The sequence below is a fragment of the Brassica napus genome, chromosome C8, assembly GCF_020379485.1.
Source record: "Brassica napus cultivar Da-Ae chromosome C8, Da-Ae, whole genome shotgun sequence".
Classification (NCBI taxonomy): Eukaryota; Viridiplantae; Streptophyta; class Magnoliopsida; order Brassicales; family Brassicaceae; genus Brassica; species Brassica napus.
Genome location: NC_063451.1, coordinates 42,092,138 through 42,113,546, shown reverse-complemented (window position 1 = coordinate 42,113,546; position 21,409 = coordinate 42,092,138). Strand labels below are relative to the sequence as shown.

At 38.9% G+C, this 21,409-nt stretch overlaps 5 protein-coding genes across 7 annotated transcripts; all 5 read right to left on the bottom strand.

Annotated features, from left to right (window-relative positions):
• Positions 1–121: 121 nt before the first annotated feature.
• On the bottom strand, positions 122–4,081 carry LOC106414155 (protein PHOX1). Its single transcript, XM_013854862.3, has 3 exons — positions 1,029–4,081; positions 743–947; positions 122–460 (listed from the first exon to the last, which is right to left on the bottom strand). The coding sequence occupies exons 1-2, from the start codon at positions 3,109–3,111 to the stop codon at positions 784–786; spliced, it is 2,247 nt and encodes a 748-aa protein (XP_013710316.1). The 5' UTR covers positions 3,112–4,081; the 3' UTR covers positions 122–460; positions 743–783.
• Positions 4,082–4,346: 265 nt separating this feature from the next.
• Positions 4,347–5,978, bottom strand: LOC111209131. Its single transcript, XM_022708953.2, has 2 exons — positions 5,170–5,978; positions 4,347–5,044 (listed from the first exon to the last, which is right to left on the bottom strand). The coding sequence occupies exons 1-2, from the start codon at positions 5,614–5,616 to the stop codon at positions 4,922–4,924; spliced, it is 570 nt and encodes a 189-aa protein (XP_022564674.1). The 5' UTR covers positions 5,617–5,978; the 3' UTR covers positions 4,347–4,921.
• A 143-nt stretch (positions 5,979–6,121) lies between these two features.
• LOC106411912 (hydroxyproline O-galactosyltransferase HPGT3) lies at positions 6,122–8,657 on the bottom strand. Its single transcript, XM_013852771.3, has 12 exons — positions 8,359–8,657; positions 8,165–8,228; positions 8,025–8,074; positions 7,782–7,957; positions 7,631–7,691; positions 7,443–7,515; positions 7,189–7,312; positions 7,005–7,092; positions 6,884–6,934; positions 6,723–6,794; positions 6,507–6,619; positions 6,122–6,425 (listed from the first exon to the last, which is right to left on the bottom strand). Exons 1-12 carry the CDS (start codon positions 8,496–8,498, stop codon positions 6,403–6,405), a joined length of 1,035 nt encoding a protein of 344 aa, XP_013708225.1. The 5' UTR covers positions 8,499–8,657; the 3' UTR covers positions 6,122–6,402.
• A 988-nt stretch (positions 8,658–9,645) lies between these two features.
• On the bottom strand, positions 9,646–11,275 carry LOC106411871 (ER membrane protein complex subunit 7 homolog). The gene is made up of 7 exons (XM_013852717.3): positions 11,050–11,275; positions 10,841–10,887; positions 10,626–10,725; positions 10,449–10,512; positions 10,243–10,359; positions 10,048–10,156; positions 9,646–9,937 (listed from the first exon to the last, which is right to left on the bottom strand). Exons 1-7 carry the CDS (start codon positions 11,142–11,144, stop codon positions 9,843–9,845), a joined length of 627 nt encoding a protein of 208 aa, XP_013708171.1. The 5' UTR covers positions 11,145–11,275; the 3' UTR covers positions 9,646–9,842.
• Positions 11,276–13,422: 2,147 nt separating this feature from the next.
• On the bottom strand, positions 13,423–19,821 carry LOC106415037. Of its 3 annotated transcripts, XR_007327187.1 has the most exons (11): positions 18,367–19,819; positions 17,723–18,187; positions 17,331–17,632; positions 16,486–17,205; positions 16,120–16,398; positions 15,810–15,971; positions 14,819–15,736; positions 14,528–14,743; positions 14,150–14,410; positions 13,654–14,072; positions 13,423–13,560 (listed from the first exon to the last, which is right to left on the bottom strand). XR_007327187.1 is itself a non-coding variant. In XM_048765000.1 (10 exons), exons 1-10 carry the CDS (start codon positions 19,697–19,699, stop codon positions 13,728–13,730), a joined length of 4,998 nt encoding a protein of 1,665 aa, XP_048620957.1. In that variant the 5' UTR covers positions 19,700–19,821; the 3' UTR covers positions 13,423–13,727. The 3 variants fall into 3 exon arrangements, 2 of the variants coding, with proteins under 2 accessions (XP_048620957.1, XP_048620956.1); XM_048765000.1 differs by having other exon boundaries at positions 13,423–14,072; positions 14,150–14,407; positions 18,367–19,821; XM_048764999.1 differs by having other exon boundaries at positions 13,423–14,072.
• Between the last annotated feature and the right edge of the window lie 1,588 nt (positions 19,822–21,409).

Below are 21,409 nucleotides of genomic sequence, written 5' to 3'. Positions count from 1 at the left end.
TTTTTCTTGAATTGCAATATTTTCAACTAAATTTGTTCTATATGATATCTATCATGTATTTATATCAATTTTATATATTAGTTCGAAAATGTGTTGATGCATATTCTCTCATTTTAAAAAGTGTATGATGCTATGAATTTTGAGTGCTGCAAACCGAAATAATTCACTATCTTTACATAAGAATGCAATAGTCACATATACACGAACTAATCAAAACAATCAATAAAAATTTACAAATCTATGATATGATTACAAACCACCAAAATGAAAATAGAAAATATTGATTTCAAAAAATTCCAAAAATATTCTGCACAAAACAATTCCAAAAAGTATTCTGCACAAAAAAAAATCATCAGTGCCAAGACTATAAAAAAAATATTGCTTCCAAAAAACTGAGAAACCAAACCAAAAATAGAAGAAAATTTGCATACAACTCCAACTCCCCCAGTAAATACAATACCTGCAATGACGATACAACAGATCATCAAGAGATCACAACTTATGGGGATTCTTTGGCAACCTATCAACTTTTCAGGTATAGGTTGACTACATGATTATACTATATAAGCAATCTGACTACATGATTATATTATATCACTCATCTCAAGGCACACATGGTTGCGGTTTAAGAATCTAATACTTGTTACAGAAATTTACAGCCTAACAAGCAAGATTTCACATATTTTTGCGTTAAAAAGTAGCCATATTACGGGTTAAGGGGAAGTAAAAATGAGGTTTTTACCAGCTGATATGCTCTGTTCATGTATATGATTGACAGTTTAGTCACTGAGGCCCTGTAAACACATTCTCTAAAATATCATGCAGCTTCGGTGACCGTCTCCGGAACAAAGGTTCTAGCCGGAAAGATGGGACACCGATCTGCCATCTTTTGGCATCATACATCTCGTTCCATGCCTGTACTATCTCATCGATCTTGAACCCCATACCTGCACTTGTTGTTTGTTTGTGATATACTACACTGTGCCATATTTAGATATCTCTACAATTTAGTATATAAACTTAATTACCTTCAAGTGCATTTTCGTTTGAGCAATGGTTCTTTACCATGACAGCTATATCGGTTGCAGAAGCTCCAGCTAATTCAAATTTCTCCACAGCAACCTCCAAGCATTCATCCCAAGTTGGTAAACCAAGCTTATACTCCACAATAGACCGTTCATACAGTAATGAACCCCACAAAAGATTAATCTGGGAAGTCATATTAGCTGTTTGCTCTGCGTTATCTTCATCAGACGCTTCACTAAACACCCCATCTAATCCCAGCTTCTGCAGCAGCGTTTTATGTTTATCCGAATCAGAGATTCCATTCAGACGGCGTTCTTCCATCTCTTCCCAAATCTGCATACCCTTTTCCATACTCTCCTCAGCTTTGTTATAGAGTTTCAGCACTTCCTGAGAAGCCTGGCTTTCGATATCTATCTTGTTTCTAAGCGCGTGGTACCAACAAAGCTTAGCCTGCTCAAACTGCTGTTGCCCGAGCGCAAGAAGAGCCTCGTAGAAATCAGATTTAACTTTAACAGCTTCTTCGTATTTTTCCGCAGCTTTGTTGTACTCGTTCGTCGCCCATTCGAATCCAGCCTCGACCTTCTCTAGTATAGTTTCTCTCGAGCCATCCTCCGGAAAATAGATCTGCCTTCTCGCCTTGGACATATGAACGTTCCCCCAGTTGAACATTGCTAGCGCAGCCATTTCTTGGAACTTATGAGCAGCTATATCAAAAAGCTCTTGCGCGTCTTCTCCAGTTACTATATCTTCCATTGCTTCCGTATACAGCTTCATCCCAAGGTTGTGAATGTCCAAGTAAGAATCGGAATCAAACCCAACGTGGTTCTTGAACAGCTGCGCAAACTGGAATATCCAATGCTCGATGCAAGCTGACGGTTTCTCAGACTCCACATAATCTCCTCCCACGCTTCCATTATCAGCAACACTACTTGACCCCTTGGCGAACTTATCGTTCGATTCGCCGTCGTATACAGGTTCTTGATTGGGGCTGACTTCAGTGACATACAATCTAAAGGAGCCAAGTTTCTCCCTCGTCGAAGCAGCCACTCTCAGCTCGTCCGTCGTGGTGATGGTAACCAAATCACCCTCAGAGTCTCTATATTTGATAAGGAAGCCCTTCAGAGAAGGAAACCTATCTCTGATTATATCTCTCACAAGCCTGACGCTGGAATCCAACGGCAGCTGCGCCCACCTTATATCGTCTCCGTGGACCAACTTCACCGTCCTGGTCACAGTCGCGTCGATCTGGGAAGCAATGACGACCTCTTTGTCCATCACATGACTCACTTTCTTCTCCTCAACCACAACCTTATCCTCAAGATTCTTATCTCCTCTCTTCCCGCTATCAGCTTCCTCTCCATCTTCAACATCTGCACTCTCAACAACGACTCCGCCTTCGTTACTCTTCTTCTCATCAGCATTACTATTACTATTCTTTTTATTATTCTTCTTCTTCTTCATCTTCCTCAACCTCTCCTTAACAATCTTCCTTAACCGCGCGGCGCCAACGGGCTGCACATCGACAAAACTCGTCTCCATCTCAGCCACATCAACCCCTCTACCAACCAACACCTTCCTCACCCTCTCGAAGATCTCCTTAGCCGAAACATTCTCAGCCTCCATGTTCAGAACGATCCTCGAATCCCTAAACGCGAAATCCATCTTATTCAGAGCCTCGTAGCACCGAGCGCGTTTCAACAGGGCTTTGCTGTACCTAGGAGAAGCCTCGAGGGCGAGATTGCACTCGTTGATCGCGTTCGGGTACTCTCCCAGCCCCATATGCATGTAGCAAGAAGCCATGCCCGTTCTCAGGTAAGCCACCTCTCCGTGATCTTTAGGCAAAAGCTTGACGGCTTTTTCGTACCTTAGCATGGCGCCTTCGTTGTCGCGTTTCTGGAAGAGCTTGTTTCCTTCTTCTTTGAGCTCTAACGCTCGGTTTATGAAGATCGCCATGTCTTCGTCGAAGGTGGCTGCCGCCTTGGAGGCAGAACGATCGAAGCTTTTGGCTGACTTGTTACCTCCTCCGCTGACGGAAGAATCCGTCGGAGGATCGGGGTTCTTCTTCTTCCCAGTCGGTTTCCCCATCGGAATCGGATGTTACAAAATGTGGATAGGTGAGAATGCAGAGAGAGGTACGATTGAATATGCCTTTGGATGGGATGGAGTGTTCTCTAATCCACGAATAAAATAGAACAAAAGTGTTGGTGTATAACAAACTATTTACGGACTATTTTTATTCAGAAAATGTCAACTTATAATACGGACAGAACCGTTACTTAATATTTCATTGGCGTGGCATGAAAAGGACACATACCGAAACTAATATTATAATAATTATTCAAATATGAAACTCGGATATCCTAGAAATTTTATTGATTTGACCTTTTCCATCAAAAATATAACCACAACGATCGGGTATGGAAATGTTTAAAAACGTGAATTCTGCCGCACAATATTCTATTGAAGCAATTCAATAATTCCAAAGTACTTAAGACGACGATGCATCTTACTCATTTAACCAGTTCTAAATTCTAATATATGCTTGGGATTTGCGATAAGCATGATCATTGCAAAATGAAAGATCACCTCAAAAACAAGTGTGTCTCTTCATCCTTGTTTGAAACCACAAATGTTGAAGGGATCTGGCCATGTTTCCAAGCATATAAGGCTTTTAAACTTATTAGTGTTGATCCTGTAGATAATTTATCATATGATAAGTGATGCCAAGCTTATTTCCAATGTAAAATATTTTAGAATGTTGTCAATGCCAATGGAAAAGTTGTGAATAAAGGGAACTAGAGACTTGGAATTGTTCAAAAATTCTATAAAGCATGTTTATGATTGAGTTCATTTATAGAGGGTGGTTTTCTTTCTTTTTTGTGCGATAGACGGTGGTCTCAAATCAGGTTTTACCACCTTATCAAGTGTGTTTCAATTATTCTTGGCATGCTTATCTTGGTCACCCCATTCAAAGGTTGCCAGCTTTCTCTTACAAAATACTAATTTGGATCACAAAAGTGGTGAAGCTTGCAAACTTGGAAAGCATTGCAAGATTGTCTTTCAAAAATCAGATACTAATATCCCATAACTGTTTTTGATCTTGTTTATTTTTCTGTCTGAACAGCTCACTGAACCTCTAGAGAACAATTCATTTACTTTGTTTCCTTTATTGATGATGAAAAATCAAAATACCCATGGTTGTCTCTTTTTCTTTTGTTTTTTTGTAACACCACTTATATTAAAAGCTCAAAGAGCATGAGAGTTTACAACTGAATCAAAAGATCCCGGAAACATACTCGACGGTAGAAAGAAGCTAGAAAACAATACAAAACAACTAAAGATAGAACCATCGAAGGGCGAGTCATGCTCAGCGAAATGAAGAAACCCAAAAGGAAGCTTCACTTTTGATCCCATGGCTATTGTTCGAAAGAACAATTGGTAGTCGAAAACGACGTTGATACACCTATAGGAAGAAGTTGGAATGTTGATTGGCAAGAACTTTAGGTGAGAAGCTCTAGAACCGTAGGAACCATTGAAAGTTTGAAGTCCTATCTGACTTGATATGGCGATGGGTCTACGTGCAACAACTCCGGTTTGAAGATCGCATAGTTGACTCTGTGAAGAACCGTCGATGCTTGAGACGGCGTAATGTGATGGAGGCGCAGCAGTGATGTAGTTAGTAAATCTGGCGAGTCCACACTCTTGCACAATAGTTCCAGCGACGAGGAGATCGGGAAGGCCACAAATCCGACTTTGTGAAGAACCGTCGATGCTTGAGACGGCATAGTGTGATAGAAACGCAACGGTGAGAAAGACGTAAACAAATCTGGCGAAACAACACTCTTGCACAATAGATCCGGCGGTCACTAGGAGACAGAGATTTAACCGAAGTAGCTTAGCTCCATAGAAACCTTGGTGAGATGGGGCTGCCTTGATGTTGGGTGTATAGTAGAGGCGATGCCGAGATGAAATGATGCTCTTGACCATTATCCATAAGGGGACGCAGACTGAGATCCAACTGAGCAAAATAACTCCAATATTACCGTATCGGAATAGAAAGCTCTCGTTGAGACCTGAGCTAAACCGCAAGTCCATTACAACACAATGAAAGTTCAAATCAAGAGATATGTCGGGTTTACGCACAGAAACGCGGCGAGTAGTGACTAACACGAGAGGGAATGGAGGAGAGGCGGAGGGTGAGAGACGAGGTAGGGGAGGTAGGCGCAAAGGGAGAGTCAATACCGTGGTGTTAAAACCGCTATGTGAACGGCGTCTCCAGATTATGGTAAGCTTCATAACTTCAACCACGGCGACTACTAGGAGATGAGGCGTGAGAGGTTGTGGTAAAGTGGATGTGTAAGGGTCGGAGGAGGAGCGGAACAGATCCCCGACGGGACGAGGTTCAGATCCGGAGTTTCCAAGTCGGACAGGGGAAGCTTGGCGGCGAGAGACAGTGGACGGTGAACGGATTGAGAACTCTATCGATGAGGACAGACACCTCGAGAGGCTGAACGTGTCGGGAGACAATCTTTGGAGGTTGAAGCAAGGCGTCCGTGACATAAACGGTCGAGAAGAAACGGGACTATCCATGGACAGATCCGGTTTCAACGAGTTGCAGAGTGAAAGGCTGAAGGAAGGTAGACAGTGGCGAAGTCGGCAAGTGATCAGCGGAAGAACAAGCTCTGCAACAGAGGCTTCTTCGACGGATCTCTCTCGTCGACGAGTTAACACCAACAAGACCCGAAGAGAAACTGTAGACGGAACCAAAAACAGAGGAGCTTGACGACGTTGAGAAGAGGGGGCGGAGGAGGCGACGCCGACGGCCTCTCACACCGTCGACGTCAGAGATTGGACGAGATGCGGCCGTCTCGATTACTGCGCTTGGGAGTGTTTAGCTAGGGCGAACGTAGTTTTGAGTTTACCCATGGTTGTCTCTTCTTCCTTAAAAATCGTGTGTTCGAGGCGTTTTCCAAGTTCCAAAGCTATGTTATGTAGCTACTTAATATGGTGTCCATATGAAGATACTGAGAAGTGGTAATGGATAAGACTTTCGAAGTGACAATCCGAAACGATGAAACAAAAAAAAAGTAAGAAAAAAGCAAGTATGTTTTCATATAAAGGTTCCAAGTAAATTACTCCATCACTCGAACTATAGTTCAAAGCTCGGGACTGAGTCCAAATGATTCTATACTATTTTTGGTCAGTTGTAACTTATAATCTTCTTTTCTTTTTTCTTCACAGCTACAAATTCCTGAGTATATGCCCTAAGTAATGGCTGATTTTAATCTGATTCTAAACAACAAATATAACAACTCCCCGAATCGCCACGAATACACCAGAGGTTAAGTTGGAATAAACTGTTAAGGGCCCTTAAGATCAAGCCACAGAGCACACCTTGTCTGCAAAAGTCAACAGAGATACTCAGATTATACCATATAATGCATTTAGTCACATTTGGTAAATTATGTTGAAGATTTTACCTTGTCTAATGCTGCTACAGCAAAGGCGATTGTCGTCTATATAAGTTGCCTGAACACCAATCATCCAAGATCCTATAGAGGTATCATCAAATGCATATGTCTTCAACGATCCACTGCATATAACAGCAGAGAAGAGAAACATGTGTGATGCTTGAGAAATGGACATGGAACAAATGCCAACGACATTACTCTTTCTAGTAAGTTTGTGAGCCCAACCTGTTAATGTTAATGTACTGAGCCAAATTCTTGGATAGTATTATAAGCGAACCAGCTGCATGACGAAAGTATCTAAAGATAACGAAGGATAAGTATGACTTTAGTACATCATAATAACTGCATAATGTTAAAGAAGTAAATAATATTTTTAAATCACTTACGATTTCTCGTCCCCAAACTTCCACCATTCTGGCTCGTACCATTGCCCTCCCCTGAACAGAAATCAAAAAAGGTTTCAGTGCAAAGATAAGTGAGTTTAGTAAAGTTGTGTGTGATACGAACTCTTGAGCAACAACTTCCCCAGACTTCATGCACCCAATGTAAGACGCATCTTGACCACGCCTACTTTCAAGGAGGCCAATCAATCCCTCTTTTATCATTTACAAAAAAAAAAAGAGAATTGGTGATTCAGAATAGGATCAAACATATCTTAAACACGATATGAAACAAAAGAGGAAGTATCTACCAAGATCTAGGTCAATATTGTCGTCGACTTTGATGTAGAACTCTGCATCCCAGTTCTGAACAGCAGCACTGAAGAAGAACTTCACTTTCTTGGGTAGCTCTTCTTGTGCCTCCTCGTGATTCTCCTGATAAGCCCAGTATTGGCAGAAAAATATAGAAGCCACATCAGTGACCCAAAAAAAAAAACCTAACATAATTGAATCAAGCATTCAACCAAAGAAAAAGAGCAAAAGCTTTTGATATGGGTTTACTTACAAGAATGAGAAAATCTTTTCTTGCTCGATCTTCCTCATCAATCTTTCGATCTAGGCTATCACCACGGTTTGGACTGCAATTCTTAAAACATCAACATCAGTATTAACAGTCCATGAAGAGACAAATAAGCACAAAAATGATTAAAAAAAAAAAAAAGACAAAAAGATAATAGGTAAATGGGGAAAAACCTTCGACCAATCACAAAACGTATGACAACTCCTCTTTCCTCAAGTTTCTTCAAAGCATCACCTGTAGACCAAAAAAAACATCAATGATCATAAACCAAATGGTTTCTCCAATCAATCAATCAATCAAAGCATGATGATGATCTATATATACCTTGTGGCATCCAAGACCCTCGAAATGAATTTCTCCTCAAATGGCTTCCAAAGCCTGTATAGACTCCAATCACAGCAAGCAGACTCTTCCCTGAAGAGGGCAGACTTTTCAGATAGCCTTGACTCTTTGCCAGAGTCAACTCCATTTCAGTTTCAACAATCTTCCTCTCAAGATCTCTAAACAAACCAATTTACAAACTCACACACACAATTTGCATCTGGCTCAAAACAAAATCTAACTTACTTGCATCCGAGAACCATGAGCTTATCATCCACCGTAAGAACCTTCGGCTTCTACATTCCCCAGGAGAGATATAAAAGTTTTTTTATCAATTTCCAGAAAGAGAGACAAAAGCTTCTTTTCATGAGTGTGCACGAACAAACCTGATCATAATTCTTCTTAAGCATATTATTGAGTATCACTCTGTTCTCTGAATCTTGCCATAACCTAAAAAACAATTCGAAAAAAAAACAAACAAGGATCTAGAATCTGAGAGTGTTCGATCGCGATATCAAATGTAGAGAATCGAATAGGAATCTAGAATCAAATCGGATCAACGAGAAAATGGGGGGCGTACCGGCCAGCGACGTAGAGCCAAGCAACGCAAGAGAAGAAAGCCATGATAACGGAGGGCTTGGAGGTGTTCTGATATTTGGAGGATCTTCCCCGTCGTTCTGATTTACAAGACGAAACCGTCGTCGTGGGTAAGGTCTCCATCTCAATCCACAAATCAGAGGAATGAGAGAGAGAGAGAGAGAGAGGGTACAAGGATCAGAGAGTTAAGGCGTTCTGAATGAATGTATATTCGGGGCTCGCTCGTAGCCCCTCTCTATCTCATAGGTGAAACTTAATAAAGTTTCTGCCAGAAAATTTTAATTTCCAGTAATGAGAGACACCTTCTCTAGAGGTTAGAGGGTTTGGTATCGGAATTTTTTTTATATTTTTGTTTCAGTTATTAGAGGCGTGGGCATTTAAATCGAGACCCGAAACAGACCCATTTAGGATCAATGACTAGGGTGGTGAAAAACAAAGGATCAATGTTAGGTATAAGATAAAAAAATAAATTTACAATGTTAGAAATAAAGATTTTATTACAAACCTGACAAGGACAAAGGAACTTTGAGATCGAAAAAAAGCCGTGTCTTTTCCGGAATAGCTGGCTTCTAAAAAAACTCATCAAAACTTATAAAATACTTTCTCTGTTCCTAAATGTAAGATATTTTAAAAAAAAATTATGTTCCAATATATAAAATATTTTTATTTTTCTAGGTAACATTTTACTTTATTAAAAACTGTGTAGCCAATTATATTTGATAATTTATTTTGTAATTGGTTTAAATAACATTAATTTATAGTTTTAATGATATTTTCTAGACAAAAAAAATGATTTTCTTAATATGTCTGTTTTTACTTAAACATTTTATATTTAGGAAAGGATGGAGTATTATTTATAAATTTTAAATGTATATTTGGTTTTATTATAAAGCTTATAAAATATTATTTATAAATTTTAAATGGAAAAACTCTAGTCCAATTATAAAAATATAAAATTTTAAAGATCTTAATTCTTTTTGCTGTAAAACCCTAAATCCAAATTTTATAAGTTGTGGTTTGTTATCTCACACTTTGAGAAAAAAAAAGATGGTGAGTTGATTTGTTTCTTTTCTTTCACGAAATTTTTTCCTTCTTTGATCCTTATTTTGCTTTGAATATAAAAAAGGTCAGGGACGTTTGGTTTTGACCTTTGGTTTGTTCAGATAGTCTCTCTCTTTCATATCTTCATTTGATCATGCAAGAAATACAAATATGATTACAACCACAAAGATGAAGACTCTGACAGATATATAGGATTATGATGCGGTGATGATGTTTAATGATGAGCATGAACCTCTCCAATTATTAGTTCGTTCTGTTCTTATGCTTCTTACATTGCATTACATTTTCGTTTTTTTCTTATGTTCTTAATACAAATCTATCATTACAATGAGTGTGTCTCTCAATAGAACGTGATAACCTTTCTCCGCTCATTTTGTGATACAATTGAGCTGACTGAGAAACTCTTTAACGGCTAGCCCCAGCGCTTGGCAACAAACTCGAGAGCGAAGGCACACCTTGCCTCCTCATTTCCTCTTGTGCTTGCTTCATCTCCTCTGGATCTGTTTATGACACATGTAAAGTTATACAAGCAAAGCTCGAAAGATGAATGTATTGGCTCATGAAACCATAGAGTGTCTTGCATACAAGTCGAGGGTTATAGAAAGCGTACCTATGTTTTCCATCAGTTTGGGCATTAGGAACACAACCACGACCATGAATCCCACCATGAGACCCATCGGACTTTTCACAATTGACAAAATGGAGAAAGGCTCTCGAATCTGTAATAAAGATTAAATTAGAAAGAGAAACAAAAAAAAAAATGAATATTTTTGAAATATCCAACAATGAAAAGAGAATCAATCACCTCGTAGTATTGCTCTTCCCTCAAAGGCTCTAAAACCAGCTCAGTAAGACTCCTCCTGGTTTCGGTTAGTGTTGCATGAACTTTGCCATGGTGCCGTGCACTAACATCGACTCGTACCTAATTATCATTGGTTTATCCATCGTCGTATGAGAACAGCGGTTCTTTTAAGACATTGCAACAACATACACAGAGAACAAGAAACTTGCCGGAGAAAAGAAGTAGCCCATTGCAGATACTTCGACCAAATGAGTCCCAGCAGGCACTTTGTGACTTTACAAACCAGTTAGTCAAGGATAATATCAAAGGCTAATATTTGATTGTAATATATCTATCTACCCAAAAAGAGAAATTTTTATAACACAAGGATGTTGAATAAAGGATACAAAGTGAAATATCCATCAGGCCTGAGAAACGTAACACACTGTCCACCATTGAGTATAACTTTGACATTTGACAACTTTGATAAGTGACCAATCACGTTGCCTACGAAAAAAAACTTGTAGATCAGTTCCAGGGAGTTTAATGTAATCAGGCTGGCTAGTCATGAAGCAGTACAAAATCATCATTCAGTACAGAAGATTGTGCAACTGAAACCTACTTGGTGGAATCTTCACTCTACCAGTGATTGTGTAAGTATCCTCAGACCTGCACAAAGACCAACTTAAAAGAAAACTTGAGTTTCGGATTTACGCTAATTTCTCGGATTCGCGAAGTCAAAGTCAATCAATTGCATCGAGTAGACGATCACTAAAACTCTGAAAAGGCTAAATGGATGGGGAAAAAAGCAAGAGAGCGATCCATTATTACCCAGAAGAGTATGGGAGAGTGGAAGAAAAGAAGATCAAGCTAAACTGCAAAACGAGGAAAGCGAGAGCGGGGCTAGATCTGATGATTGGCGCCATCGTCGGCCGACGGTAAGCTCCGAAACGGACGAGTCTAATTTCGATTCCGGTTGTTAATGAATGAATACGCGAAACTAAAACCTTCCTATAGGCTGAGAAGGTCTGAGAGCTTATTTGTTTTTTGTCTTTGCGTCTTCGCCAACCGGTAATTAAAAAAAATGAATTTTACCATCAATTCAATATTATTTTTCATAAATACTGTAAATTTGTGATAGAAAAGACTAAACTAAATAACTAATTCTCATTTATCATTTATAAATATTTAAGAATAATCTATAAAATATTTATAAAAATTTATACATCCAACCATACCCTATAAAATATTAAACCATAAACAATAGTTACTACATTCTCGATTTTAAATGTTAGAATTTTTCAACAGTCTGAAATTTTCAAGATTTATCTTAACAAGCTGATCACAAAATTATTGATATTTATTTTTTTTATATCAGTTTCTTTTTTAGATTCAAAATCACTTGCACAAACACATTTTCTGTCTTTTTGGACTGATGTGAGATTATTGATATTATTCATGTTCTTTTCAAAATCTCGATTTGTATGACGATTTTCGGTATCGTAGAAGTTGTCTACTTTGATACCTAATGAAATACTTAGAACACTGAGAATTCAAATAATACATTTACTAAAAATTATTTGAACAAATTTAACAGTCTTGTTTAATCAGATTAACGTGATTACACACTGGCCAAATTTTAACTACCCAAATTTCTTAATGCTACAGAAGTTGCTTCGATAACTTTATCTAGAGCCGTGCCTACGGTTTATTGAAAAAGGCACTCGACTCAGGCCCTCCATTAATATGATTTTCTTTAGGGCTTCAAAATTTAAAATAATTTCTAATCTATTGGTTTACATTTATTTAAATAAAAAACATTTCTACAAAAATTGACTAATTCAACTTCTGAATTCATGTATTTTTTCCTATATGACATCGTAATAAACTTATTCTTTTACGGTGTTAAACTTGTGTATTTAGTGAAAAAGATACATCATATTAGAAAATTGTTTTCATTACAGTTGTAAATAAGTTTATTTTTAAAATTTGCCTCAGACCCCTAAAATTCTTCTCACGGCACTGATTCTATCCCGTGATTCTCTTATTCGAGTGTGCTGATTTCTCTTCTAAAACAGCTAACCTAATCTCATTTCCGTCTCTTTTTCTTTATAGTCAAACATTTCCAAATCTCGAATATCTTCTTTCTATATTCTTTGCAGCCACGTCATCATTTTACGATGACAATCTTCTCGCTTCATTGTGCTCAGTATTCTTAAGCTTACAATGTCTAGTCTATGTATGCTGGCAATTTATTGTGAGATTTTAATGAAATTTGCTTGGCAACGGATATTGTGAATAGGTTTGGTTTTGCTGGTAACTCTCCCATTGAGAAATTCACCACCAAGTCTAAAAGTCTGGTTGGTTCAAATAGTATGGATCAGTGGATAGGCCGTATGGTGTTTGACGTGGAACTGTTTATCGATTTTGGATATAAATATTGGCTGCCTCCGGAAATCTCCATGTGTCAAACACTAGTTGAATTGAAAATAGGAACTGGGTGTGCTTGATACGTTTCTTTACCTATGCGTAAGACTCTTGCTCTTGACTCAGCTTGTTGACTGACCGTGGTCAGCTTCAGATACTAATTTCTGCTTGCCCTGAGCTTTGAGGCATTAGCCGAAGTCAAGTCTGCAAAGATATTAGACACTTACACCACATATGATTTACCATCTGGGGTAGGTGCCATAGACTATTCATTAGTTAATTTGGAAAACTTAATTGAGGCTCAAATGAAGCTTTATATTAAATGAGTATGAAATGGAGCGAACAAGTGCGTGGAATAATGTGCGGAAGCTTGTTGGTGGCATATTTCAGTACAAAATATGTGAATCAGACATCCCTTGAGATTTTCAGACCAATATTGCAGCTGGCTTTATGTTTGGTGTTTTTTTTCCAGGTGCTTTCTCTATGCTGTGTTTACTGTCAGACCATGCTGGTCTTCAACAATCTCACATTCTTAGCAATTGAGAATGACATGGGTCACAACACAGATCTTATACCCGTAATGTCCTAAGATTAAGATTTTTTTTAATAGCATATGATATTAAGGTGTATCACGACAATGTTCTAAGATTAAGTATCCTAAGAACGGCAAAAAATTATCAAACACAGTGTCGTTCTCAAAGCCATATCTTATACCCGACTTGGGTTTAAGATCCATGACCCGAAATGTGAGAGAATCAGCGAAAAAGAAGAAGCATATGACCACCCTTGCAACTGTTAATTCCACTGGCATAACAGCTTATACAATAGTTTTCTTTCACAAACATATTCGTGCATCTGTATCCTTCTTCTATTTTTTTTCTTATTCATCTTCTACATAGATCTCCCCCAATGGTTCTAGCAGCCGAAAACCCCTCGGAAAATCTCAGACAAAAATAAATATATATGGAAAACTAAACATCGATGATGTTGATTGATTGATTGATTTACCTCTCAAAAAACAAAGTCAAGAAGAGGCCATTCTTTTGTCGTAGTCTTCCTGTGAAAGAAAAGATGTACTTTTTTTAGGTGTGGTGGCTAAACCAAGGCCTGACCGAACCGTTCACATGTCCGTTTGAGTGACCCCCTGAACCATTAGGAAGAATCTGAGATGGCAAACCGATTGGCGTAGGAGGAAGCTGGGGTGGTGTAGTCGGGTAAAGTGTGTGACCGTGAGAGAGACCATGTGGCAATGGCAAACCATTTCCTTTACGTTGTTGAAGAGCATGGATCTGCCTTAGCCCTTCCTCATGGATCCGAGCTATTGTATCAAGTTCCTTCATCGATAGAGAGTCTAAATTGGCACCGTACAGAGGCGCATGTCTTGAAATCTCATCTCGAAGCGAGGATTCGAGTGTGTGAATGTATTGCTGTTGAAAGAGAAGTTTAATGAGGCTCTAAACGAAGAAACACAGATTTAAAAAATATGTTTGCGTCTCTGCAAAACCTGGCAAGCTTGGAGTTTGGATTCCATTCCATCAATGTAAGCTTCACACCGAGAAATCTGATCTTCTTTCTCTCGTTTCTCTTCTTGCGTTTGCCCCAATGTCTGTGTCAGTCGCCTGATTTCATCCTCAAGTGACTTGCGGAGTTCTTCACGAGTTGCATTCTCTGTGGCATACCGTTTCAGCTCTTCTTCAAATCTTTTCCGGGCTGCCTCTGTTACCTTTAGCTTCTCCGTTAGAGCAGTTTTCTCTTTCCCTACCTTCTGTTTTTTTTTTATTCACAAAGAAAATGGCATCTTGTTAAGTGAACAATGCAATCTGGAGTCTTGGACAAATATAATATAGTAAAAGAGATATAATCAAACAAGGCTCATCCGTACCTTAAGTTCATCATGCTTTCGGGTTTTAAGCAAAGAAAGTTGCGTCTCTGCCTCGTGAAGGCGATTCAGAAGGCTCTTCTTATCAGACGAGAGCTTAGCTATCTCATCTTCACGTTCTGATCGAACCCACTCCAGTTGACTTTCCACATCTCGAAACTGTTCTACCAGATCCTTCTTTTCCCGAGCAAACCGGTCTGTCTCAGCTTTCATTTCAGACTGCCATATAATACAGTGACAATAAGCTGTATAATCACACTCTTGCGGCACAAAAAATATGAAGTAATCACATACCTTAAGACGGGTGTTTGCAGCCTCAGATTCACTTAATTTTTGTGTGATGGCAGATTTCTCTTTTGCCAGATTTTGAATCTCTGTCTTCTTTTCTTCCTTCAACCTGACAAGCTCTTCCTTGTTTGCGCGCAGTTGGTGCCACAGAGCCGCCCTGTCGATATTTGCATGTTCCACAACCTTTTTCAGCATGGCTAAAACGGGTCTCGCAACCTCTTGTTCCTGAAAAATAAGAATAGCAAGAACCTCCAACTCCAGGTCTAACTCATTGCTGCCACTCGCATGGCTGGTGAATCTATCTACAAGTCTCGTCAACATTTGAACTCTAAAGGGCTGATCAGGAAACCATTTGAATAATATCGTGTATAGCATTTTAACAAATCCCGTCACTTGAGGATCTCCAGAATGAGCTAATGTCTCCGCAAGATTAAGGATTCCCCTGAACTCAATCCCTTCAGCGGCTTGTTCATCACTAGCTTCTCCCTCCAATACAGGATCCCCACTTGTCGCATTCAGATTCGGGCCCTGAACACGTCGTTTTTCAAGAACCATAGCAACAGACTGAGCAACAATGGCTCCACGAGCAACAGCTCTTTCGAATGTTTGAGATGCCTCCACGGCTAGGCACGATATGGACAACATTTCCAGCAGAATGTAGACATCACAGAATTGTCTATTTGAATAGAATTCATGCTCATCCATCAAATCCGCCGTTTCGGAGGTAGTTTCATTTTCACCAATCAGAAAAGGCCCGCAGGGTAGTGTCACAAAATTGCCACCTAGACTGTCGTCACAGTTGATGTCCTTAAGTATCATTTCGGCAATTTCAGCCCAACTGTGTACAGTTTTACTCAAGTATTCAAGGACGCAAACAGACACATCAGCACCCAGAACTTTAAGCCGCTCACGGACGGACCTTACCTGCATAAGGAAAATTTAGTTTAGAAACATAAAATTGCAACAGAGTACAAGAACTGAGACACAGAAGGCTTACGGCTTCAGGTAGGTGTTGGCACTGGGAGGCAGTTTTAAATATGAAATGAATGGCCGCCACAAGACTTTCCCCATTTGAGTCAGTCAGAAACTCAAATGACTGAAGTAGAATGTGCTCCCACACTTCACTGTCACAATCTAACTGGCTAAGAGCATTGTATACCTGTGCCACAGAAAAACATCAGTTCTTTCAAAAAGCATTGTATAATCTTTAGTTTATAAAATGAACTGACACCTTTTCAGGTATTCTATGACCCAAACTCACAAGAAAAGAATTGAACAGAGGAAGGAAAGGCTAAGAGATAACTTACTGGTTCACGCAATGCTGGTTCAGCTTCAGGCGTTTGAAGCCGTTCAATAAGTGCATACGCAGCTAATGGGTGCTCCGAATGCTCAACCAGCTTAGGAACCAAACTAACTAAATCAGGTTGCAAATCTTTGGGCGCTCTGTTTAAAACAAGAGCAATCTTTTGAGCTGAGTGAGGTCGTCGTCTAGGCTCAGGGCAACCTTGTGGAACAGCCGAATCAAGGGTTTTCAGTGAGTTAACAATTAGCCCCAATAGCTCCTCCGATTGTTCTGGCCACTTTGTCTGAAGACCAAAATTTTACCCATGGTCAGAAAAACAAAGTTGCAAAAATAAAAGCTAAATAGGTTTCAACAGTGTGATAACCCCCACCTTTGACTGGCCTGGAGCATCAGAAGACTGTCTGGCATATGTTTCAGGGGGAGAAACAGGCTCTATTGTAAGGGCTTTCTCAAGCATATCAATCCCATTCATCCCAGAGCCTTCCACAGCTGAGGTACTGAGGGTAGTAGCATCTGCATCAGATTTAAATCTCTCATCAACAAGATATTGTAAAGGTTCTGCTGCTCCATTTTCCCTTGTTGACTCCAATGAAGGTGACGCCACGCAGCCATCTGTCTTTGCGTCCATTAAAGAAGGCTCAGAATGAGAGCCTTCCTCCTCAGAAGGTTGGCAACACTCGACCATGATATCTAGAAGTAAATCAATAATTGCTTGCTGTAGAACTTTAACACCCATCAGCAAATTCATCAGGCTGGGTGAAGATTCATCACTCTTTGTTAGCTTGCTTCTATCATTACAAGATATTTTCGTGGGAAGAAGTAACCGCTTTACTTTAGTAGGGTCGTCAAGATAAACACGCAATCCAGTAAGGAATCCAGCAATTGCACCCGCATCCATTAGCAGCTTCTCTCGAAGAGTAACCTGGGGCTGTGAAGGATTCTCACCAAACGTGAGATGGAATCCAGCTTGGGAAAGAAAATCTTGGAAGGTATCTTCCTCGTCTCCACTTATGCCCTCACTCTCCTCAGAATCAATAATTTCATCAGGATCAGTGGTTAAGGCATCTTGGTCATCATCTGAAGCCAAGACCTGGCAAAAGAATGGGCAAAACATAAAATGCACAATGTAAGATTAAAAGGTCTCCAAGTCTGCATTAAAGAAGGAAGAAGTACATGCTGCAGAAGATAAATATACAACATGAGGCACAAACTAACCTCTAAGTCTGAAAACTCAAACCACGGGCAACAATCCAATACTTCACACACAAAAACAACAGTGTCACGCACAAGAAACCCTGCATCAGCTTCCAACATGTCAGACACCTTCATAAACTGTAGGACGGAGTTATTCCATGTCTTGGTACATATCGATGACTCCTTCCATACACTTTTGGCCGGATTCTTTTGGTTCAGAATACCCATCTTGTACTTAACCCAGAAGTTATTGTCCACATCTGTACCCGCAGATTGATCACTCTCTAAATATATGCATATGGTGTCAAAGGACTCATATACACCTGCATTATACAAGGCATAGATGAAGCAAATGAAGTCTCATAAACATCAATAATCAAACATAGGAGATGATGTGAAAAAAAAACACTTACCAATCCGGAGTTCACATCCACCAGCCTGAAAGAACTTGCTAAAAATCTTTCGTGTTTCCATTATTTCCTTGAATGCCAGGAAATTCTCCACTTTCCACGTAAACGAACTTCTTTTCACGCTGCTATCAATCTGTGAAGCTGAATTAGCTGATTCTGCCTCCACATAGTCTTTCGTAACAGATGTCTCTTTCAAGATAAGAACCTCAGCGGAGAAAACAACGGTATCCTGAACAAGAAATCCAGAGTCTTGATCAAACAAACTAGTAAGCGTTACAAACTCACGCCAACCCCAATCTTTTGCAGCTTTCGAGTAGCGATTCTGAGATTCCTTTGTTACCGACTTCTCCTCCAATCTCTGGTTCACAACTGATAGTCTGTGGCTAACAAAACAGCTCCAATCACTAGAACTTCTTGAGTCTGTCACTTCAAGAAATACCGACAGATGACATGGTGGCTGGGACTGCCCTGAGGCCATTAAGAGTAAGACAATCAGTTCAGACATTGAACTCAGCAAATGTAGCAACCAGACAGCTCAAAACGAAGAAAAAAACATAGATTTTTTAAAGCCGGGGCTAATGAATCCATGTCTACTCTACAAAAACAAATATAGCATAAAATGTCGTGAATCTAGTCCACATACATACCTCGGGGATAAACAATAAGTCGACAATCCCGGTTCCCAATTTGAAACCTTCTACTTTTAATGCAAAGACCTGTTATCTTCCTCTTCTTGAGAAGATCCTTTAACCTTGTGAAATTTTCAATTTTCCAAGTGAATCTTCCCATATGCGCATCTGATTTCCTAGATCCATTCCCATTATTTCTTCCCAGGACCAACCCTCCATTCTTAGTAAAGCTACTGAACTCTTTGATAACATGAAACGAGGTACTAAACACAGCCGTGTCATCGAGCAAAAAACCTGATTCCGGGTTCACAAAGTCGGACATCTTCATGTAATCGTTCCAGCCCAAGCTCGTGTTATCACCGTTCTTATTATCAGCAGCAAACCTCCCATACGAATCTCTATGCATGTGAGCGCACCCAGGCTTCTGATTCAAAGCTGACATCCTAAACAAACACCAACAGCTCCTATCCGAAGCCATGGTCTTATCGGTCTCTTTACTCTCCAAACACATTGATATGTATTCCTGCGAGTTAACCACGCTCTGGTACACACTAATCCTCAAGTTACACTCCCCAGCTGGGAACACAGGGCTCATAATCTTCTGCGTCTTGATCATTTCCTTAAACAAGCTAAAATTATTTACTTTCCAAGTGAACTTCCCACTCAACACATCCGGCAATGGTCCAGGCTCCTTGAACAACGATCCCGAATCGCTGTTACTATCGCGGCTAAAGCTGACAGACTCATTGAGAATCAAGATATCAGCAGTAATAAGCAAGGAATCATTATTAAACAAAAATCCCATCTTCGGATCCAACACACTCGAGTTAAGCGTGAAATCGCACCACCCGTGTGATTTCTTCTTACTAGAGAACCTATGCCAAGAATCCTTATGTATCGTGAGGGACTCATCCACATGGTTGACGATCGAGAGACGGTAGCTAGCGAAGCAGTCCCAGCGAGACGACGACGTGCCGCGAGGGTCCATGATCTGGAGATAGATGCTGATGTAGCCAGGAAGCGCCTGAGAGTCGCCTCTAGGGTAAACGAGGAGACGGCAATCGTAGCCTCCCACATCGAAGTACTTGCTCCACAGTGCCTTGGCTTTGACACGTGTGAAGTTCTCCACCGTCCATCGGCACACGGCGGTGTATTCCCCTCGCCGATCGATGGCCACGATCTCCTGCGCGCCTCCGCTCCCGTCTCGAGACGATCCGACCTGGTGGTCTTCGGCTGGGGAAATCGATGACGAGCAGAGAGGCTTCTCCGATGAAGAGGAGGATGGGGGATGAGATAGGTCGATGGCTGATGAAGACGATGAGACTGCATCCGATGAGCTCTGCTTCTTCATTTCTATGGCGGTTTTTTTCTTCTTCTTCTCCTTCTCCTTCTCTCACAGCTCTCTCTGTTTTATTTTTTTTTATCTAGGTTGTTCAATTTTTTTTTTGTTGGTGCTAGGGAGAAAGGGCAAAGAGAAGATTTATCGTGCGCTTTAAATGGTAACATGCGCGTCCTCGACTTCTCCTTCCTCCATGCCTTTTGTTTCATTTTTCTTTAAACCGATTTTATTATTGCTGTCATAATTGCTTTTGTTTCATTTTGTTTTTCCTTTTATGGTATAATAATTTTTTGTTTGTTACATTTCGCTCACACGTAGAATGTTTGGTTTTATGTAAGTGCACATTTTCTATAAATAAAAATATTATGATTGATTAAAAAAAAGGAATTTTGCTAGTTGTAAAATGATACTTCCTCTGTTCTGAAAATGTAAAATATTTAGAATAATTTTTATGTTCCAATATATAAGATGTTCTCAGGTAACTTTAAGTTTATCAAAAACTGTGTAGACAATCAAATTTAATAGTTCTATTTTGTAATTGGTTGAGTAGTTTTTAGTTTATAATTTTGATGATACTTTCTAGGTAAAAAATAATTTTCTTAATAAATGTGTACTACTCAAAACATCTTATATTTCATAACAGAAAAAGTATGATTTAAATATTCTTAGTGAATATACAAATATTATATGAATATCTCTATTATTAAAACAGAAACATTCGTATGAACCTAACTATTTGTTTAGTAGTACTTTAAGTTAAGGGTTTATTTGTGAAATAATAAAAAAAATAGTTTTGCAGAGAAAGATAGTAAGAGAAAAGAGAAGAAAGAGTATAATTTTGGTTGGTTAATGAATTATGGCTTTTTTGTTAGTTATCTTACTTAATTTCTTTAAAATTAAATACAATTTCTCCTTTTTTTTTTCTTTTTTTGACATCAGATACACTTTCTCTTATAAGTTTATACACACCCTAATAATTATTATATTAATTATAAGTTTATACACACCCTAATAATTATTATATTAATTATTATATATAACCTCTTTACACTTTTGATTGCTATAGAAAATATCATAAACTAATATCATTTTCAATATACACTGATTTTCAAATGCTTCATAAACTAATATATATATATATATATATATATATATATATATTTAAAATAGTTTTTAAGGTAACTTTTCGCCTGTAGGGCGGATCATCCCCTAGTAGAAAATATAAGTCTACGGTTAATTTTCTCTATAAAAACGTTATTTCATATTCTCCACATGGTTGAAAAATTGTAATATATGTCTTGTGGACATTATAACTTTGTAACTAGATTTTGATCCGCACTTAAAAGTACGGGTTATTTTTGTTGACCGTTTGATAAAATTTGAATGAATTTATAATTTTTTATTAGAAATAAGTAATTTAAAAGTTTGAGTTTCAAACAGTATTTTCATAGTGTTTTTATATCTAATCTAGACTTGTGGTCGAACCAATAGATCCAGTGATATGTATATAGTATAAAACAAAACATGGTAAAAATACGGTAAAAATCCAAAAATACCCTATTAACCCGAGTCCGATACTGGTTGATCCGATAAACCCCTAAAAATCTGATAACACATTTTTAAAAACATTTTATTAAATTACTCAGATAATTTTTGATGTTACATAAAATTGAATAAGCTTGTGATACCTTAGACTTTGATGAATTTTTTATGTCATTCAAA